Source organism: Carcharodon carcharias, chromosome 14 (assembly GCF_017639515.1).
Source record: "Carcharodon carcharias isolate sCarCar2 chromosome 14, sCarCar2.pri, whole genome shotgun sequence".
Lineage (NCBI taxonomy): Eukaryota > Metazoa > Chordata > Chondrichthyes > Lamniformes > Lamnidae > Carcharodon > Carcharodon carcharias.
Window position 1 is genome coordinate 102,842,002 of NC_054480.1, and position 22,365 is coordinate 102,864,366.

General features: G+C 43.9%; 1 protein-coding gene across 1 annotated transcript in view; it reads right to left on the reverse strand.

Moving 5' to 3' along the window:
• The window catches only part of LOC121287569 (cyclic AMP-responsive element-binding protein 3-like protein 3), a 61,867-nt gene that overhangs the window by 10,336 nt on the left and 29,166 nt on the right, over nt 1-22,365 (reverse strand). The window contains exons 4-7 of the mRNA XM_041205500.1: nt 21,678-21,966; nt 6,813-6,931; nt 5,700-5,813; nt 3,239-3,345 (exon numbers count right to left, since the gene is read on the reverse strand). Coding sequence (XP_041061434.1) covers nt 3,239-3,345; nt 5,700-5,813; nt 6,813-6,931; nt 21,678-21,966 — 629 coding nt within the window. The remainder of the gene's footprint in view (nt 1-3,238; nt 3,346-5,699; nt 5,814-6,812; nt 6,932-21,677; nt 21,967-22,365) is intronic.

Genomic DNA, 22,365 nt, shown 5'->3' on the forward strand with positions numbered 1-22,365 from the left:
GCATCTTGTACAAAGGAAATAATCATCATCTCTAAGGAGGTGAGAGGAGGGATGCTGAAGATCATCTATGCAAGCCATCAAGGAATTGAATCGAGTCTGAGAAAGGCAAGAGAGATGCTCTACTGGCCAAATATGAGCCATAAAATTAAGGACCACATCAGTCAGTGTGACACTTGTCATGAGTACCAAGCTAAACAAGCTAGAGAGCCATTGATGATGCATGACATCCCAGACAGACCATGGATGAAGCTGGGAGTAGACCTCTTCACTATAGCAGAAACTGATTATCTTGTCACTGTAGGCTGCTTTTCTGTCTGCTGGGAGTTAGACCAGCTGACTTCAACAACTACAGGAGAAATAGTAGAATACCTGAAAGCACGATTCAGTCGTTACAGCATTCCAGGCATTGTGATGAGTGACAATGGCCCTCAGATCAGGAATGGAGAATTCAGCCGTTTCACAAAGCATTGGGAAATTCAACATTACACATCATCACCACATTATTCTCAGTTGAATGGGGAGGTTGGAGCAGAGGTGAAAGTCGCCAGAGGAATCGTCAAAAAATCGAGCAAATCCAGCACGGGTGTATACAAAGCAATACTCGAGTGGAGAAACACATCAACTGAAAGCATAGAAAGTAGTCCAGTCCAAAAACTAATGTCACATCACATACAAACTACACTCACAATAACAAAAAGGCAACTGAAACCATGGCCAGAATTTTTAGCTCGGGTGGGCATGCGCCCAACCCGACTGAATGTGAAATGGCATGCGATGATGCCCGCCGGCGTGAAATCGCAGTGTGCTGTCGATCGCAGGCAGTGGTCGGCTTTCTGTCCGCCCCCGCCGATCCCACACGCCAAGGGCAAAATTCTGCCCCACAAGTAGCAACAGACATGAGTGAAAAAATCAAGGTGAAATGGCAGAAAGCTAAGTTTCATTTTGACAAGGCTGTCAAACCATTGCTAGAGCTGAACATTGGAGAGCCAGTTGGGTGCAAACCTTCAATGCTCTCCACAGGAATCAGCCTACATGGAGAATTGGGAAATGTATAGAGAAAATGTCACATCAATCATACACAGTGGAAGTGAATGACCAGTATACCAGCATATACAAACAACCACAAAAACGGCTCCTTCACCACAATCAGCCACTCAGGGAGAAGGGATCTCACCAGTTGTACTGAGTACAGAACAACCATCAATCCCAGAGGTCCATGTGTCTCCAACAACAGCAATGGAACAACAACAATCACCAAGACAACAAGTGCCATGGAAATGACACTGTCCAGACAAGGAGCATCACACAGACGAACAGCCAATGACAACACGCACACGTACCATTAAGAGACCTATACAATTTAAAGACTATGTATGCAATGCAGGGGCAGAGACTGACTAGTAGAATAAACAGCCATTAATGCATGAGAATAGTGGGTGTATAATGGGTAATTCACATTTGCACATGATCATGCATGCAAATTTGTCTTTTGTTCATTAGGAAAAGGGAATGTTTGTGTCTTTTGTTCAATATGAAAGGGGTATGTTCGGGTTTTGAAATGCAACATCACTACATGTTCTATCTGGCTTGCTGTAGTCATGTGACCTCTTCCCTGAGGAAATCTCTCTGTAAGATGCAATTTTACATCAGTTCAGTAAAGACCTCACACTGTGAAGGACACTAAGAAGCACTGCTGTCTTTGAACACGAAACAGAGGAGGCGTGGGTTCACCACTGGGGAACAACACCGTTGTTGGCCTCGCAATGATTTTCTTACAAAGGCCTTAACTGCCCTGTGCCAATTATTAAGTGTTGAGTTGGGTAAAGTGGGGCAGGATACATTGCTGCCCTCTGCCCCAATCTCTTTGAAACCCTCACCCCCAGGTGTCATATTTCTGCCTTTCAAAATGGTAGAGATGGATTGGAGGCTGAGAAGGTGTTGGAGAAAGCTGCTCTGATCACCATTGAATTGCACTTCTATTTTTGTATTGGCATTCCAAGGACACACATTGAATGACATGCTGTGAAGGTAGATGTTACCTTTTCTAATATTTTTGTGAATATGGCAGTATTCTGTAAAGAAGGCTATGTGGGTGTGTGTGTGTGTCCAACGGTAAGTAAACTGGGAAAATGTTAGTAAAGACGGCTTGTCTGTGGGAACTGAGAGATGAAAGGTGCTAGATGCATGCATTTGTAATGAGAGGCTATGGTAAAGCTGGAATTACAAGTAAATAAGTTGGTTTTTAAAATTTGAGTTCAAAGAGGTACCTAGGACAATGTAATCTAGGATGAAAGGGAAAAAATGATATTTAAGGGAGATGTTTAGTTGAGTTGGGGTGGCTGTGTGGGAAAAATGCCCTGAAGCCAGCTCTATGCTCAGAGAAGTTGTGAATTTGAAGTGGCCATCCAGTTTCAAGCCAGAGAAATCTTTGTTTCCAGAAAGCAGTCTGGTTCTGAACTTCCTTCGGATTTCCACAGCAGAGTGGAAGAGCATGAGAAGTTGTGTGGTATACTTTACTAAAGTAGCAGCAGTTTTTGCCCTGAATAATATTACTGGATTTTTATGGTTAAAAAGTCTATACAGGAACTGTTGCCAGGTATTTTACTTGTGTGTTATAACCAAGTGGGTTTTTTGTGGGGGAATAGTTTGTAAGACTGTTTCAACTGTGTAATTTTACTTTTGTGTTTTTAAGTTTTTTTCTTCTTCTTCATATAATCTTCTAATTTTAAAATCCTAACAGTGTTACTGGGGTTCTATGCTTCTGGAATCAATAGTTTTCCCCTCATTTTCAAAATACAAAAAAAAAGTTATGATCAGTAAGACACGTTTCCCTCTGGGATTTGAGTTGCTCAGCAAATAACATCAGCTGCGGTTGTAACATGTGCCTAAAGGATAATGTGGCTTTGCCACACACTCTCCAGTTCTGTCGAAGGGTCATGAGGACTCGAAACGTCAACTCTTTTCTTCTCCGCCGATGCTGCCAGACCTGCTGAGTTTTTCCAGGTAATTCTGTTTTTGTTTTGGATTTCCAGCATCCGCAGTTTTTTTGTTTTTTTCACTCTCCTTTATACTTCCTTTGCCCAGCCCCTCACCCTCCCCATCACATCTTTTTCCCTCTTCCTTTGCCCCAGTCATAGCCCTTCCACCACCATGTAGACTGAGAATAGCCAATCAGCACAGAGCCAGTGGTGGGTCCCTGTACCACTCTGTCAGGTGTCATTATAACATTGTCCCTCACCTGTTTTCCAGGCCATCAATATACTCCTTTTTCTTCTTGCGGCTCTCTTGTGCAGACTGTTTATTCCGTATCTTTCTCCTGATCTTCTTTAAAATCCGCTCTTCTTGCTGAGAAGGGGAAAGAACTCAATTCATCCAATCCGCTCACATTCTGGTTCAATTACTGCTGACAACAGACTACTGCTGATTGCGAGGGAGAGAAACAGAGAGAAAGGGAGGGAAGGAGAGGGAACAGCAAAAAGGAAAAGAGAGAGAATATGTTATGTGGGAGAGAGAACGAGAAGAAAGAAAAATAAAGAAGATATGTTTGATAGACAGAGGGAGAAAGGGAAAGAACATGTGTGAGAAAGATAGAGATAGAAAGGAGAACAAGGAGAGAGTGTGTGAGGAAAAGATAGAAAGAGATATAGAGAGGGAGAGTGTTTGTGTTTGTGTATGTGTTTGTGAGAGAGAGGGGAAGAGAATGGGGGGAGGGAGGAAGGGAGATTTTTCTAGGTGGACACACAAAACTGGCAACAATCAGCCTGGAACTGGCTTCCAGTTTTTAATGGAAGAGAAGGAAAAAAAATCAGGTGATTGATACCTTCAGAGGGAGCAATGAAACCATAGAAACTTTGTGTAGCATTCCTCTCTTGCACCATCCCTGGCCACCATATTCTCAGTATCCAGGCAGGTAGTTCAACCCAGAGGCTGAGACAGAATTTGTGCCTGCAACAAAGCGGATCTTTTGGGTATAGGGTGGGCAGATGAGTATTTGGTAACATAATGGCCATATGGCCATAGTTCTATCTAAATCTACAGAGAGCAAAAAAGACCTTAAATAAAAATCCATTTTTTTTTTGTAAAAGGTTGGGGGTGGCAGAAAATGGTTCCCTACCTCAGCAACAAGGGACAAAAGGTTCTGATTCAAAATACTATAGGAGTGATTATGGCCCTGAATTTATATCAATGAGCACTAAAGGGCCTGGCCTATTCCATTTCACTAACACATGCTCAGCAGGTCTGCCTTCTATAACATCTATCGCTGCCACGTTACCTTGAGGAATTGCAGACCTAAAAAGAAACTCAGACAGGTTCCTCTATTGTCCATAAGTCTGTTTACAGCCCCAGTTTTCAATATTTTTATTGTTTCCCATTCTATCCATGTCCTCATACTCCACACACTGATATTGAACACAACGTCCAGGACCCTCCCACACTCCCCAGTGCCTGTTTCAATGCTGGGAAGCCCACCAGAATGGCCATAGAGGAAAGGGATCTTTAATTTCTCTAAAACTAACACAGAAATGTCAGGGAATTCACATCCAACTGAAAAAATAAGAAGACAGGTCGATGTTCCAGTTGGATTTTGGCTAGAAAGATCAGAATCCAAAACCTGATCCCATCTTCCTTTCCGGATATGGCTGGATGTGTCATATAATTCCTATTTTCTTTTTGTTTCCATCCGGTTTTCTTCCCAATCATCTGTGGCAAAGCACCTCACCTCACGGCATGGCTGAGATAGGCAATTCACCATTTAACGAAACAGGAATTGGCCATTCAGCCCCTCAAGCCTGCTCGCCATTAAATTAGATAGTGGCTGATTTGTATTTTAATTCCTTGTCTCCTCCTTGGTTCCATAGCACTTTAATACCCTTACCTAACTAAAACATACTTACCTCAGTTTTGACATTTCAATTAACACAACACTCCCCCTGCTTCTGCCCCCCCACCCCTCCCCCACCATACCACAAACACCCCACCCTCCCCCCTCCAACACCCACCCTGGCCTCAACAACTTTTGGGGGAAAGAGAATTACTTCTGCCCATGGCTTCCTGGCATTACCCCTGAATAGCCTAGCTCTAATTTTAAGTGAAGCCTCAATGTTTTGGATTGCTCCTGCTCCCCCCACCTCACCACCAGACGAGAGGGCTCCTCTGTATCCATCCTATTCATTCCTTTAGCACCTCAATTAGATAAGTCCTTAACCTCTTATACTGACTGGAAGCCTAGTCTATGCTACCTGTCCTCATAATTTAACCCTTATAGCCCTAGTATCATTCTGGTGAAACTGTGCTGCACACCCACCAAGGTCTTCTTGAGGTGAGGTGTCCAAAATTAAAAACCACACTTCAAACCAGAACACTAATTATAACATAATTTCCACTCCTTGTATTCTAGAACTCTTGAGATAAAGGATAAAGCTCCACAATAGCACCTGCCCTGGTTCACACCGGCTCCAGTTAGCATCGGCCTCCTCCGGATAGTACTGGCCTGCTCTAGTTACTACCAGCTTCTTTCAGTTATTAACAGTTTGCTCTGGTTAGCACCAGCCTACTCCAGATAGCACTGGCCTTTCCTGGTTAGGACCGGCCTGCCCTGGTTAGTACCGCCCCTGCTCTGGTCTGCTCCAACCCCGCTCCAGTTAGTACCAGCCTGCTCTGGTTTGAACAGCACAAGCAACAATTAGATATCAGCGTACTTTAGTCAGAGGCAGCTGCGAAGGAAGCGTGACCCCTTCTTTCACCAACAACTTCTTCTCATCTTCGTTGAGCACCAGCTCCCGGACCTGGTGCAGCTGTGGCTGCGGCTTGTGCTGGTGTTGCAAAAAACAGAAGGAAATGAAAGTCTGTGATAAATATGTGACATGAAGAGGGAACAGCAGAGTTACTGCAGCAAAGAACGAAAGGAAAGATTTACATTTATATAGCACCTTTCACAACCTCAGGACATCTCAGAGCGCTTTACACTTGACGTTGATACTTCTGGAGTTTTATCACTGTTGTAATGTAGGAAATGCAGCAGCCAATCACAGTAAACTGCCACACACACAGTTATGTGATAATGACCAGATAATCTGCTTCTAGTTTTAGGATGTTCGTTGAGGGATAAATATTGGCCAGGATACCAGGGGAAACTCCCCTGCTCTTTAAGTAATGCCATGGAATCTTTTACATCCACCTGAGAGGGCAAATCATTGTCTCATCTGAAAGATTGCACCTCTGACAATGCAGCACTTCCTCTATACTGCGCTGGTGGGTCAGCCTGGAATATGTGCTCAAGTCTCTGGAGTGAGGTTTGAATGCACAGCCTTGTGACTCATTGACAAGATTACTACTGAGACCAGCTGGCTTTAACAAGAGCATAGGTAACAACATCATTGTCCAGCATGAGGGTTTATAACTTTTCTCTTATTCCATTGGATAACAAGATTTTACCTCAGTTTAAATAGGAACATTTATTAACAGGCCTAAGTAAGAAGTATTTCACAATGTATCAATTAGGTAACTATTTAGATCCAGATTGAACAAGTAGTCAACTAAGGATTGTGAGGTAGCACGGACTATTATAATTATAGCTTACAGCCTGGATGAAAGCCATTCATGTCTGTGCAGGCTCTGGGCTAGACCATTGATAAACTAATCCCACTGCCCATCTTCTCCTCATAGCCTGTAATATTGTTGCGATTAATTTCTCACTGAAATCTACTTAAAAACTAAATCGAATATAAGTCAAATATAAGAAAGGACGCGACCACCAGATTATAGAAATTCATTTGGAGCAACTTAATCGTGTTGGACACACACAGCCTCACCATTTCACTTGTGTTCGAAAGCAGTAAGTCCTTAACAGTGAGTGTGAGGAAATTATTAGGAGTAGATAGTGCTGGAATGTTCTGTCCCCCTTCCTCAAGAAGTTCAGAGTTCCAGTCATCTGAGAGATTAAAAACAGAAAAAATCATGACGATCTGTTCACATTTACCTCATAATTCCTATTAGCCAGGCTGTAAGTTAATATATAACAACAACTTGTATTTATATAGGCACGGAGCTGCCTCAGGGAGATTAATTTCTTATGTAAAAGTTTAAATAAAGGAAGAAAAAAAAATTAAGACATGTCCCTTTATGTGACAGTGCCACATGAGCTGGGACATGTCTTTGAAATTTTTTTGAAAAATTTTATTAAAGTTTAAAAACCCTTGTGAAACCCACCTGTGGATGAGGTTTCATGTTAAATGCGAATGCCGCCTGGGCTCTTCGCCTGCCCACCAACCTTAAGGTTGGACAGGCAGCCCTGTTAATTATTTGAATTGGAATTTAAATGGCCTTAACAGGCCTTTGACAGTTTGGCGGGCATGCAGCCAACTCCGGTGCATGCCCACCAAACGGAAGATCTGAATGATGCGGAGTGACGTCAGGATGCACGCCCGATGTCACCGTACATCATTTTAAGTATCGGTGTGCGGGCCCTGCCCCAATTGCCGAACTGAAGATTCTTCCCCAAGTCTTATGTAGATATGTTAGAACTGTCAATGCATCAGTAATTACGTTGTCATGATCCAATAACAATCATTTTGACTGGCAATTACATTGTTAATACAATTGCATTGTTAAAACAGGTGATGGACTATAAATGGGTACAGCTGTAACACTCTGGGGGAATAGGAACTGGGAATCTGTCACTCTGATGAGTCTTAAGAATAAACCTGCTTGAGGTAAAAGACTAGCTTCAGGTTCATTCTTCTCTTATATACAATTATTGGAATTAACATGAACAGGTCACTGAAAGCTTGCTCAAAGAGGTAGGTATTAAGGAGGACCTTAAGAGCAGAAAGAGAGGTGGAGAGGGAAAGAGGTATATGGAGGGAGTTACAAGGATTAGGGATTGAAGGTGGAATAATGGTGGAACAAAGGTAGTGAGGGGTGCACAAGAGGCCAAAATTGAAGGAACAAAGAGATCTCAGAATATTTTAGGGCTGCAGGAGGTTACAGAGATGGAGAGAAGTGAGGCTGGGAAGGCATTTTAATAGAAGGATGACAATTTTAATAGACTGAGAACGAATGTTTACTGAATATAGGGATGAGGAGTGAGTGCAACTTAGTGCAGGATAAAGGCAGCAGAGTTTTGGATGAGCTGAAGCTTACTTAGGGTGGGAGACAGAAGGCTGACCAAGAGACCATTAGATTAGTCACAATATAGGAAGCAAAACCAGGAAGTGATGGAAGTAAACAGAAGATCAGTTCTTATCAACAGAGAAGATGTTGCAGATTAATTCTGCTATGAAATGGTAATTGATTCTAAATACATATGCTGATGAACCTTCTGTATTGTTCCAGTATTTGGAAGTTCTCTTTTATTCCCTACCTTTCCTTTCCCAGGTTACTTCACTGAGACAATCCTTCCCCTTAATTTTTTTTTACCTGCATCCAAAATGCATCCAAAAATGTAATATTCAATATTTCCAGGATTTTAACTTCTCAAGTCTGAATCCTGACACTTGTAATCCTGAGATACAGGATGAGGGGTGACAGGGTTGAAAATTTATGTCTTCTTATGAGAGAAGAGCAGTCCTGAGAGGAGGAGCAAAGGAGACAGTGCAGTCATCAGAGGAGGAGCATGAGAGAAGGTTATGCGGTTTCCAAAATTTTGAGAGGGATTTTCATGTTAACCAGGTAGGTGATCTAGTAATGAGGGTACACAAATTCATCATTACAGGCATGACAGTAGGGTTGTCAACTGTGATTAAAATGTATCCCTGGAGGTTTCATCACATGACTTGCCCCACACTCCAGCCATTAGTCAGCCAACACATCCATCCTTCTGACGCACTGCCTTCCTATGCCAATTGGAAAGCAAGAAGACCCATTACCCAATTGAATGATGGTTGACTGTCAATCAAACAGCCTCCCCCCACCAAATTTTCAATATTTTTATACCTGGAAAAGAGAAATGTTCAAAGAAAATGAAAAAAACCAACATCCTGATGATTTTTCTCCAGGATTGCACACAGCAGTGTCCTGGAGATTGATCTTCAATTGCTGGAGACTCCAGGCCAATCCTGGAGGGTTGGCAACCCTCAGTAGGGGTGAGGAGAATATATTTCTACATAGAACATGGAGTGCTGTACCACATAAGATTACTGAGACAGAGGTTTTAACATCTTTTTTTTTAAATTAGACAATATGGAACTTCACATGGTTAAGGGAAGGGTTAGAATACAACTAATGGTATAATCACTTTTCAGATAAAAAGATAAGGGCTAAAAATAGGCTTGCATTATTATTCTGGCACAGGGTCATGATTCATAACCTGTCTGTGCCAGTTCCAATAGAGGTGAACAGCAATTTTAGTGCTGCCTCCTCATTTACCTGATTATAGCATAGGGTCTAGTGTCTCGCACACTGCTGGCCACCTCTACACTCAGCAGGGGTCAAGCAGCATTCACTAATGGCACATGGTGCAGCCAGCTTCCTGTTCTTAAAAACAGTTTGTCCCTCTTAAAGGGAAGCTACACTGAATGACAAGGTTCTGCCTCTAAATACTATTGCTGCAATCCTAATTAGAGCGGAAAGGGGTATCCACGGTCAGGAATGCAACATCTGAGGTCTGAGAATGGTGGAGGTAGATAGAAGGTGACACCATGGTTTTACAAGAGGCCAGGAGAATCTCATGGACCACCCTCAGAAGGGAATGGGAGCAGGTGGCCATGGAGGTCTGGACCTAAAGACTGGCAGCAGCAGCACAAGACATCTAATGACCTCAGATGGGTAATCAAGGTCAGTGACTGCATCTTCACATTACATCGCATACCCGCCACACCACCAACCTCTCACCTGCTCAATGCATCACATGCTCATCACTCACCTATCAGTACTCTGTGGCACTTAGGACTCAGGCCTAATATCTATTCACCCTTATCCTCAACACCGACCAATGCTTCCAGGCTCACACGCACCTCTCTCTGCCTCCACATATCTCCAGCTATTCAGCTAGGGCAGGCGCAATACCCAAACAGTGCTGCACAATCACTGGCATTCTGTTCTCTCTCTTGCAGGGAAAGGTGAAACAAAATAGAAGGGAGCAGAGCCAGCGGGGGACAAGAGCACGTTCATCTCATGAGCCCTATGGAGGAGATGGTTCTCCACATCATGGAACTGATGTTGACAGAGCCCGTGTTATCTGAGAATATTGAGGATGATAGTATCTTCTTGCCTTTTGCCCCTTCTCAATTCTCAGCTCACCTTCATCCTGCTATCTGGCATGATGTCCAAGCTGCTGATGGTGTGAACATGAATCTCTTGCTTCCCACCCACCACCCCACTCTACTCTCACTCCAACATTTACCTTTCTGATTTTCTGCACTCAGACACTCAAAAACTGCCACCTGCCCAGCCACTACAGCTTCAGGGGGAAGAGAGAGTCAGTGCTGAAAAGGCCCTGTCACTTGATCTGACACTTGCAGTCACCAGCCCAAATACAGGCACTGCACACAGTGGGGTTAGTAAGGAGTTGGGATTAACATGTGGTGAGTCACCGGGCATGAGTGGGCTGCAACCAGGCCAGGGTGAAAGGATAATTATTTTGCCAGCTAATCAGAGGGTGAGGTCATGGACAAGTTCTGCTCAATGAGACTCAGATGGGGACCTCAATAGGACAGCAGACAGGAACGTGCTGATGGGCATGCACACTGTGTTAGTTGCATTGGCTGGCCTAACAGATAGCCTCCTGTCACTATCAAGGACCATGGAGGGGTTCAGTTCCAAGTTGGCAGAGGGCATCGCGCAGTGCTTGCCCCCTCCACAGCCTTTGATCTATCTCCCTATTGTGCTAGAGACCCAGAGGCACTCCTGTCCCCATAGCTGTTGCAGCCACCGACCCTTCTGCCTCCCTGTGAGGATGCAACAGGACTCCCTGCCAAATCCAGGAACTCACCACAACATCTCCAAAAACACTCCTGAGCTCTTTCACACAGTTCTCCAAAATGACTTTAACTGCAATTTGGATGCCTGACCCTTTTAATAACACTAGTACTGGGTCCCTCCTTCAACTTAATGCTTCAACTTTGTTGAGTGACATTCAAATTCTTTGAATGGACCTGCTTGGCCCTAGCTTTGGAAAATGGGTATCACATTAGCTGCTGTGCTGTGTGATATCATGATATCACCATTTCACTTGCTTCCAGTGCTCACAGGGGACAGCAACACGAACAAATGCCTTTCTCAAGATGGTGTGCCACACAGGCCATGTAGGAAGCAGCTGGTGGTGCAGTATGCAATCCCAAGAGGGTGATAGGCTTCCAAAGCTCCATTTACAGTAGCTCTACAGATACAAATGAAATGAAGAATGAAATAACCTAATCCAATGAAAAGAGGATAAAATCCCTGGTCCAGAAACGATTGAACCATGCATTTTAAAATAACCTAGAGAAGAGATAGCAGTGGCACTAGAGGCATACTGAATTTAATTATCCATTAGAAAAAGGTGTAATGCCAGCTTACTGGTAGATAGCTAACATTATACCTATATTTAAGAGGGGATATAGAATAAGTCCAGGGAACTACAGATCAGTCAACATAGCATAAGCAGTACAATAATAATGGAATCTTTACTGAATGAGAAAATAGAAAAACATCTAGAAATCAAAAAAATATATATTTTTTGTGGGATGAAGGCATCATTGGCAAGGCCAGCATTTGTTGACCATCTTAGTTGCTACACCTGAGCAGGTTGCTAGGCCATTTCAGAGGGCATTTAAGAGTCAATCACATTGCTGTCGGTCTGGAGTCACATGCAGGCCAGAGCAGGTAAGGTAAGCAGATTTTCTTCCTAAAAGACATTAGTGAAACAGATGGGCTTTTACAATAATTGATAATAGTTTCATGGTCACTATTACCGAGAACAGCTTTCAATTCCAAATTTATTCATTGTATTTAAATCCCACCCACTGCCCCTGGTGAGATTTGAACCCATGTCTCCAGAGCATTAGCCTAGCCTTCTGGATTACTATGGCATTATCACAGCACCACTGTCTCCTCACTGAAATGAACGTCCAGATTTCAAAAAGGAAAATTCTGCTTGACCAACCCCATTGAATTCTTTTTCTATCTCCCTTCTTGCGTTTGATTAGCTATCTACCAAAACTCTCTCTTTCACAGCCACATCTCCTTCCACAACACTATCTCCCACTCCAAATTATTCCATGGGTTCCACTGAAATTCCCTTTGTGTTTTGATTCCACCTGTAATTACAGTTGCCTGATAGACATTCAGCATCTCTCAAACCTTGTTCACACTCATTGAATGTTTTACTCTTTTAAGATGTTCCTTAGATGACCTAAGACCCGCTTATTTGGCTCGGTGTCAAATTTTGTATTCTAATGCTCCTGTGATCATAGGAACATAGGAGCAGGAGAAAGGCCATTCAGTCCCTCAAGGCTGCTCCGCCATTCAACTAGCTCAATGCTGATCATCTACCTCAACACCATTTTCCCACGCTATCCCCATATCCCCTGACATCATTAGTATCTAGAAACCTATCGATCTCTGTCCTGAACATGCTTAATAATTGAGCTTCCACAACCCTCTGGGGTAGAGAATTCCAAAGATTCACTACCCTCTGAGTGAAGAAATTCCTCCTTATCTCAGTCCTACATGGCCTACCTCTTCTCTGTGACTGTGTCCCCTGGTTCTAGATCCCAAGCCAGGGAAAACATCCTTCCTGCATCTGCACTGTCTAGCCCCTTAAGAATTTTAAAGCACCTTGGGAGACTTTATTGCGTTAAAGGCACTAAATAATTACAATTTATTGTTGTGTTGTTAAATTTAGGTAACAGAAAAACTAGGTTAGGGTACTGTAGCAGATGTATTCTGTTTTATTCTTATATGAGATGTGAGTGTCACTGGTAAGGCCAGCATATGTTTCTCATCCCAAATTGTCCTCGAGAGGGTGGTGGTGTGCCACTGTGGGCCATGTGGTATAGGTGCACCCACAGTGCCGTTAGGAAGGGAGTTTTAGGTTTTGATCCAGCTACATTGAAGGAACGGCAATATATTTCCAAGTCAGGATGGTAAGTGACTTGGGTGGGATCTTCCTGGTGGTGGTGATCCCATCTATCTGCTGCCCATGTCCCTCTAGATGGCAGTAGTCATGGGTTTGGAAGGTGCTGTTGAAGGAGGCTTGGTGAATTCCTGCAGTGCATCTTGTAGATGGTACACACTGCTGCCATTGTGCATCGGTGATGGAGGGTGTGAATGTTTGTGGAGGTGGTGTCAATCAAGCAGGCTGATTTATCCTGGATGGTGTCAAGCTTCTTGAGTGTTGTGGGAGCTGCACTTGATGGGGAGTATTCCATCACACTCCTGACTTGTGCCTTGTAGATGGTGGACAGGCTTTGGGGAGATAGAAGGTGAGTTACTCACCGCAGGATTCCTAGCCTCTGACCTGCTCTTGTAGCCATAATATTTATATGGCTGGTCCAGTTCAGTTTTGATCAATGGTAACCCCCTCAGGATGTTGATAGTGGGGGATTCAGTGATGGTAAAGCCATTGAACATCAAGGAGCAATGGTTGGATTCTCTCTTATTGAAGATGGTCATTGCCTGACACTTGTGTGGCGCGAATGTTACTTGCCACTTGTCAGCCCAAGCTTGGATATTGTCCAGGTCCTGCTGCATTTGGACATAGACAGCTTCAGTATCTGAAGAGTCACGAATGATGCTGAAAAGTGTGCAATCATCAGCGAACATCCTCACTTCTGACCTTATATCAAACCTTGGCTAGATCACACTTGGAATAATGGGCTGGGTTTTCACGCTTGGCTGGGGTCCTCATCTTCTTCTCCCCTGCTCCAATGCCTTGCCCCAGTGCAATTTAATAATTAGCAGATCATTAATTGATTTGGGAAGGAAGTCATGTTTCCAAGCGCTGCTGGCCACTCTGTGGTCCTAGCAGTGCCACTGGGAATGGTGGCCACTGCTGGGATATTACCCTGTCCCCAACAGAGACCGTTGCTGGAGCTGGGCACCAAGGTAAGTGAGGAAAGCGCGTACCCTTGGCATTGTGGTCAATTTTACACTCCCCACCCCCAACCTGCTTCTAGTGGAACATAAAATCCAGCTCCACATATGCAGTTCTGGTTGCCATATTATAAACAGGACATAAAAGCACTGAGAGGATGAAAAGGATTGACAAGGATAATACTAGAACTGTGAGGTTAAACCTATCAAGAAACAATGAACAGGCTGAGATTCTTCTCTCTTGAAAAGAGAAAGCTGAGAAGTGGTTTAATAGAAGTTTTTTAAATTATGAAAGGTTTGATTGAGTAGATATAGAGACAGTGTCCCTAGTTGTGGGGAAGAGCAAAACCAAAGGCCATCAATATAAGCTAGTCACCAAGAAATGAAATATGGAATTCAGAAGAAACTGCTTTACTCAGAGAGCAATGAAATTGTGGAACTCGCTACCACAGGGAGTGACTGAGGTAGATAGTGTAGATGCTAAATAGAGAGCTCAGCTGATAGTGTTACATAAGGAAGGATGGGAGAAGGCTTGAGTGGAACATAAACACTGGCATAGACTAAATGACCCATTTCTGTGTTGTATATTATATGTAATTCTATTATTTGTGTCATGACCATGGATCATAGCCCCAAATTACTTGAGGACATAGTGAACTTTTAAGTAAGATGTGTTTTCCTAAAAAGAACATGCTGAAAAGTAACCACTTTTCATGGCTTTTCTATGTGAATTACACTTGACCAACTAGTTCAGAGAATGGAATGTCGCACCTAAAAAGATGTCAAGTCCCACTTCATATAGAGACACTTCAAATGAAAAGATGCAATGCAAAAACTGAACTGTAATTTCCTGTGGTTGCGGAGATAATGAAGGCTGATTACCACCTCAGCAGCAACCATCTCCTGTGAGTTATATCCCAGGCTGTGGACATGATGTGAGTTGAAAGAAAGCATTCTCTGGCCAAAAGACATGTTTGTTTTTTCCCTTTCAGGAATACACAAGCAAAGGGGTTAAAAGCCAACTGCAGCCCTGGGCTCTGTGTGCTAGTTTTGGTGGTTCCAGGCCTGGTGTGTGAAGGGTGTGCTGTGAAGGTAACAGTGAAGAACATCAACTAGGCATCCCTGTAAAAAAGTCTTCTCTCTCTGATTTCTGGAGGCTAGTCACAAGTCAGCAAAGCTTCTGTTGAAAAAGCAGGACAACTCCTTTCAACTAACCTGCAGAACCAAGAATTTCCAAACCCACTGCTCAACTGCCAAAGTCAGCTCTACTGGAATCACCCAAATTAATGGCCGCAATGTTTCGTCATCTACTCCTCAAGGACAAGCCAAAGACTGATTTGTATATTTTTTTAACCTTTATTTTTAGACTCATGCCTGACAAATTTATTAGAATTCTTTGAGGAGGTAACTAGCAGGATAGATAAAGGGGAACCTGTACATGTAACATATTTGGATTTCCAAAAGGCTTTGAACGTGGGTACCGCACATAAGGCTACTTAATAAGGTAAGAACCCATGGTGCTGGGGGTAATATATTAGCATGGACAGAGGATTAGCTAACTAATAGAAGACAGAAAGTTGGGATAACGGGCATTTTCAGGATGGTAACCTGTAACTAGTGGAATGCCACAGGGATCAGTGTTGAGGCCTCAATTATTTACATTATATATTAATGACTTCAATGAGGGAAGTGAATGTACTATTGCCAAATTTGTGGATGATACAAAAATAGGTGGGAAGGTAAGTGGTAAGGATGACATAAGGAGTCTACAGAGGAATATAGACAGGTTAAGTGAGTGGGCAAAAAAGTGGCAGATGGAATATAATGTGGGACTATGTGAGGTTCTGCACTTTGGCAGGAAGAATAGAAGAGCTGAATATTATTTAAATGGAGAAATACTGCAGAGGCTGTAGCACAGAAGGATTTGGGAGTCCTTGTGCATGAATCCCAAAAAGCTAACACGCAAGTTCAACAGGTAATAGGGAAGGCAAATGGAATGTTGGCCTTTATTTCAAAGGGAATAAAAATAGGGAAGTCTTGCTAAAACTATACAAGGCACTAGGTAGACTACACCTAGAATACTGTGAACAGCATTGGCCCCCTTATCTAAGGAAAGATGTACTGGCATTGGAGGCAGTCCAGAGAAGGTTCACTAGGTTGATCCTGGGTATGGAGGGATTTTCTTATGAGGAGAGGTTGAATAGGTTGGGCCTGTACTCATTGGAGTTTAGAAGAATGAGAGGCGACCTTATTGAAACATATAAGATTCTTAGGGAGCTTGACAGGGTAGATGCTGAGAGGTTGTTTCCCCTTGTAGGAGAGTCCAGGAACAGACGGCATAATCTCAGAGTAAGGGGTTGCCCATTTAACACAGAGATGAGGAGGAATTTCATCTCTCAGAGGGTAGTTAGTCTGTGGAATTCTTTATTGCTGAGGGCTGTAGAACTGGGTTATTAAGTATATTCAAGGTGGTGATAGTCAATTTGTGGAATTCTTTACTGTAGAGGCTGGGTCGTTAAGTATATTCAAGGCTGAGATAGACAGATTTTTAATCAGTAAGGGAATCAAGGGTTATGTGGGAAAGGCAGGAAAGTGGAGTTGAGGATTATAAAATCAGCCATGATCTCATTAAACGGCAAAGCAGAATCGATGGGCCGAATGACCTATTTCTGCTCCTACGTCTTATGGACTCACTTCTCATTTCTAATCTGTATATATGTGTGTTGCATTTTTATTATTTTTTCTCACGTTTTAGTAACGAATAAGCTCACTCTTTCTTTGACTCAAGAAAGCTTGGTTAAATTGGCCCTTTTTAAAACATTAATACATTTGGACTGGGGAAAGGTATCCACAAGGGAAGGGATCCTTTTCAAATTAACCTTGTTGCAACCAATCGAGTGGGCTGAATAAAGAAGGGGAGCCAGTTCATCCCTCCTCAGCTGGGAGCATAATAATTTGGAGTATCTCGTCGGGGATTATAACAAATTGGCGGAACCTCGCCCAGGGACTGGTCGTAACATTTGAAATAGAAAGAAAGACTTGCATTTATACTTTACCTCTTAAGAGGTGGTTGCGTGGTTGTCAGTGGTATTCCAGAGACCCAGGGTGATGCTTGGTCACCCCATTACAGCAAGGATGGGATCACTTTTATGGGGGTATAATGGCCTAGCAAGCCAGTCAGTTCAAGAGCAATTAGGGATGGTAAACAAATGCTGGCCTTGCCAGTGATGCCCACATCCCATGAAAGAATAAAAGAAACACCAGTGAAGTCACAGAGGAGATTTACAAGGATATTACCTGGTGGTGTGGAGTGGAGATTTTTAGCCATGATGGAAGGTCGCATGGTGAGGGTTCTTTTCTTTGGAACAGAGGAGGCTGAGGGGAGATTTAATTGAAATGTATAAAATGATAGAGTGGATAGGAAGGACCTATTTCTGTTAGCAGCGAGTACAATAATCGGGGGCACAGATTTAGAGTAACTGATAAAAGGATTAGAAAGGGGCTAAGAAGGTTTTTTTTTCACCCAGACAGTGGTGAAGGTTTGAAACTCACAGGTTGAAAGGGTGGTAGAGGCAAAATTCTTCTATATATTCAAAAAATGCATCGAGTTGCCATAACCTATAGAACTGTGGACTCAGGGCTGGAAGGTGGGATTAGATTAGTGGAGGTTCCCCTCCAAGCCAATTGCCATCCTGACTTGGAAATATATCGCCATTCCTTCACTGTCACTGGATTAAAATCTTGCCCACCGCCTACTCGTGGGCAATTAGGGATGGGCAATAAATGCTGGCCTAGCCAGTGATGCTCACATCCCTCAATGAATAAGAATGAATAAAAAAAAGCTGTTTTCCAGCTGGCACAGGCATGATGGATTGAATGGCTTCCTTCTGTGCTTCTATGTTTCCATGTTTCTATCTTTAATCTTTTCCATAACTACTCTAAATCTGACTGAATTATGATTACCAACACTAAAATGATCTCCCCCTGATACCCCTTCCAGCTGCCCAGCTTCCCTAAAACTAAATGCAAAACTGTCCCTTCTCTTGTTTAGTTTGCTACGTACTGGCTAAAACTGGTTTCAGGTGAATTGTTCCTGCAGAGGGCTAGCACAGACACAATGGGCTGATTGGCTTCCTTCTGTGCTGTAACCATTTTATGATTTATTAAAGAATTAGCACTACTACAGGCCCAATGCACTAAATGGCCTTTTGTGCTATAATTTTTGTGACTCCAGATCAAAACAATTAACAACTCTAATAAAAACCAGAATTGATATTTCTCACATTTCTGTTGTCTAACTTGACTGCTTTCGTCATTCATTCTTGAGTGGAAATATTTAGTGAAATGTATATCTGCTTCCACCTAATGGTCATTTTGAGGTAAGGTAGAGTTACAGGATATTGGACCTGTCACCTTTTGTTCAATTGTTTCGAATGCTTTGATGTTTTCCCCATACTGCGTCTAAGAGCAAAATCAGGAGCAGCTCCCCAAGTTGCCTTTCGCAACCTCAGGATGTCCCAAAACACTACAGCCAATGAAGTACTTGTTATTATGTGAGAGACAGAGCAGCCAAATTGTGCACAGCAAACTTGTACAAACAGCAATGAGATAAGGAGTGATGTCGGTAGAGGGATAAATATTTGCTGAACACCAGGGAGAACTCCTCCACTCTTCTTCAAGTCGGGCTATGAGACTTTTTACATCTACCAGATTGGTTTAACGTTTCATTCAAAAGTGCAGTGCAGCTTTCCCTCAATACAGCACTGGAGTGTGAGCCTAGATTATCTGCTCAAGCCTCTGGACTGAGACTTGAGCAACCTTCTGACTCAGAGATGAGATTGCTACCAGTGGGTCATGGATAACACCTTCTGCTGGCAGAAGATGGCTGTTGCACCTGTAATCTATTGTGTAAAGTACTTTGGTTGATTGCAAAATCATGAAGCAATCCAACATGAGCTTTGAACCTTGGTCAGGAATTCCCTATCCCTCCTGGCAACAGCAGTTGGACACCACAATTAGGCTTGTTCCCTCTTATCTTGGGAGGGGAGATCAGCCAGGATGCCCACTCCCATGTGCCTTCCCATGACATCTGCTGAGAAGTATGAATGTGGGGAGCTGATGATGATAGGGATCGGATTTCTCTGTGATGCCCAAACAGCCTGTAGACATCAGCTGCCTGAACTCAAGCATGAAGAACAATTGTTTCCAGGACTGTTGCTGACCTCATCTCCTCTGAAGATCTTCCTTCCACAGCTTCCAATCTGATAGTCGCCCTACCTCGGACGGCCCGCTTCTACCTCCTACCCAAAATCCACAAACAGGACTGTCCCGGCAGACCAATTGTGTCAGCCTGTTCCTGCTCCACAGAACTCATTTCTTGCTATCTTGACTCCATTCTCTCTCCCCTTGTCCAGTCCCTTCCCACCTACATCCATGATTCCTCTGACACCCTACATCATATCAACAATTTCCAGTTCCCTGGCCCCAACCGCCTCCTCTTCACCATGGACGTCCAATCCCTCTACACCTCCATCCACTACCAGGATGGTCTGATGCCTCTCCACTTCTTCCTTGAACAGAGGCCCGAACAACCCCCATCCACCACTACTCTCCTCTGTCTGGCTGAACTTGTTCTCACACTGAACAATTTCTCCTTAAACTCCTCTCACTTCCTCCAAATAGAAGGTGTGGCTATCGTTACCCGCATGGACCCCTGTTATGCCTGTCTCTTTATGGGTTATGTGGAACATTCCTTGTTCCAGTCCTATTCTGGCCCCCTCCCACAACTCTTTTTCCGGTACATTGATGATTGCTTCGGTGCTGCTTCATGCCCCCTTCTGGACCTCGAAAAATTTATTAATTTTGCTTCCAATTTCCACCTCTCCATCATTTTCACATGGTCCATCTCTGACACTTCCCTTCCCTTCCTTGACCTCTCTGTCTCAATTTCTGGTGATGGACTGTCCACCAATATCCATTACAAGCCTACCGACTCCCACAGCTACCTTGACTACAGCTCCTCACACCCCGCTTCCTGTAAGGACTCCATCACATTCTCTCAGTTCCTTCGCCTCTGTTGCATCTGTTCTGATGATGCCACTTTCAAAAACAGTTCCTCTGACATATCTTCCTTCTTCCTTAACTGATGTTTTCCACCCACGGTGGTTGACAGGGCGCTCAACTGTGTCCAGCCCATCTCCCGTGCATCCGGCCTCACACCTTCCTCTCCCTCCCAGAAACATGATAGGGTCCCCCTTGTCCTCACTTATCACCCCACCAGCCTCCACATTCAAAGGATCATCCTCCGCCATTTCCGCCAACTCAAGCATGATGCCACCACCAAACACATCTTCCCTTCACAGCCCCCCCCCCCCCCCCCCCCCCCAACGGTGGCATTCTGCAGGGATTGTTCCCTCTGGGACACCCTGGTCCACTCCTCCATCACCCCCTACACCTCAACCCCCTCCCACGGCACCTTCCCATGCAATCGCAGAAGGTGCAACACCTGCCCCTTTACTTCCCCTCTCCTCACCGTCCAAGGGCCCAAACACTCCTTTCAAGTGAAGCAGCATTTCACTTGCACTTCTCTCAATTTAGTCTAATGCATTCATTGCTCCCAATGCGGTTTCCTCTACATTGGAGAGACCAAATGCAGACTGGGTGACCGCTTTGCCGAACACCTTTGGTCTGTCAGCAAGCATTACCCAGACCTCACTGTCGCTTGCCATTTCATCACTCCACCCTGCTCTCATGCCCACATGTCCGTCCTTGGCTTGCTGCATTGTTCCAATGAAGCTCAACACAAACTGGAGGAACAGCACCTCATCTTCCGACTAGGCACTTTACAGCCTTCCGGACTGAATATTGAGTTCAACAATTTTAGATCATGAACTCTCTCCTCCATCCCCACCCCCTTTCCGAAACCCCCCCCTTTTTTTTCCAATAATTTATATAGATTTTTCTTTTCCCGCCTATTTCCATTATTTTTAAATGTACTTCCATCCATTGTTTTATCTCTACCTTTTAGCCTATTTCGATTCCTTCACCCCACCCCACCCCTACTAGGGCCATCTGCACCTTGCTTGTCCTGCTTTCTACCCTTAATTGGCACATTCCTTAGATAATTTCACCACCTTCAACACCTCTTTGTCCTTTTGTCTGTGACATCTTTTGGTTATCTTCAACTATCACTGGCCCTCTATCCAGCTTTACCTATCCCACTCCCGTTTAAACCAGCTTATTTTTCACCTCTTTTCTATTTTTACTTAGTTCTGTTGAGGAGTCATATGGACTCGAAACGTTAACTGTGTTCCTCTCCGCAGATGCTGCCAGACCTGCTGAGTTTTTCCAGGTATTTTTATTTTTGTGATAAAGAACAATACTTTGAGTGAGGTGCCGAAGAATTCTCATCTTCAGGAGGGATGAAATTATATGGCAAGAGGAAAAGAGTTGTACTAAAAGAGTTCCATGTTTGATTCTATGCGATTACTTCTTTGTGTTAAACTTCCACAAACAAAATGCTCAGCATGTTGCATTCTCACAGACATAAGGACTGATTGCAGGGAAATGATGGAGAAAATAAATTGTGGAAATTCCTCATCAAACCCCTTCCATTCACTCCAACCCCCAGAAGACTGCGGTTAGAGGGAAACACAGATTCTTACCAAAACCGATGGAGATCTGCGCATCTGGGATATCCATCTCTGGAGCTCTCAGACCAGTGGCCCAGCAGCTGGACTCTGGCCCAGGGTGAAAGGTCGGCTCAATGTGTACCGCTTCGATGTTCCGGGGGCTGTTCGATGGCACACAGTGCTGGGGACTGTCCAGCTGGTCAGAGAGGTGGTCTTCAGATATCCCACTGTCACTGCCAGCCGAGGACCAGAGTGGGGAGGCAGGGACAGTTTCACCTAGGATCGAAGACAGAAACTCCTCATTGCTGTTACCATTGTGGATCTGAGTGGCAACGAAAGAGGGTTTGGTTAGTGACAGCTTGAATTCCGCCAATACTTTACCAGCTGAAATTGGGGAGGATGTTGTGGGGTTACAGTGCTCTGTGTGTGAGGACAACCCAGAGTTATGATTCTCTGCATGTAGGTGAGTCAGGGTTACTATGCCTTACATGTGAGGGGGAGTGGGGGTTGAATTGGGGGTTACATTGCCCTGTGAGGGGTTGATCTGGGGTTATGATGCCCTCTGAAGGGTTGAGTCAGTTTTGCTATGCCTTGCGTGGGAATTATTTGGGATTACAACTCCCTGTATGTATGGTGAGAATCTGAGTTACGATGCCCTGTGTGTGTGTGGGTGACTCTGCACGTAATATATCCTCCATGTACGCGAGGGCATCTTGACATT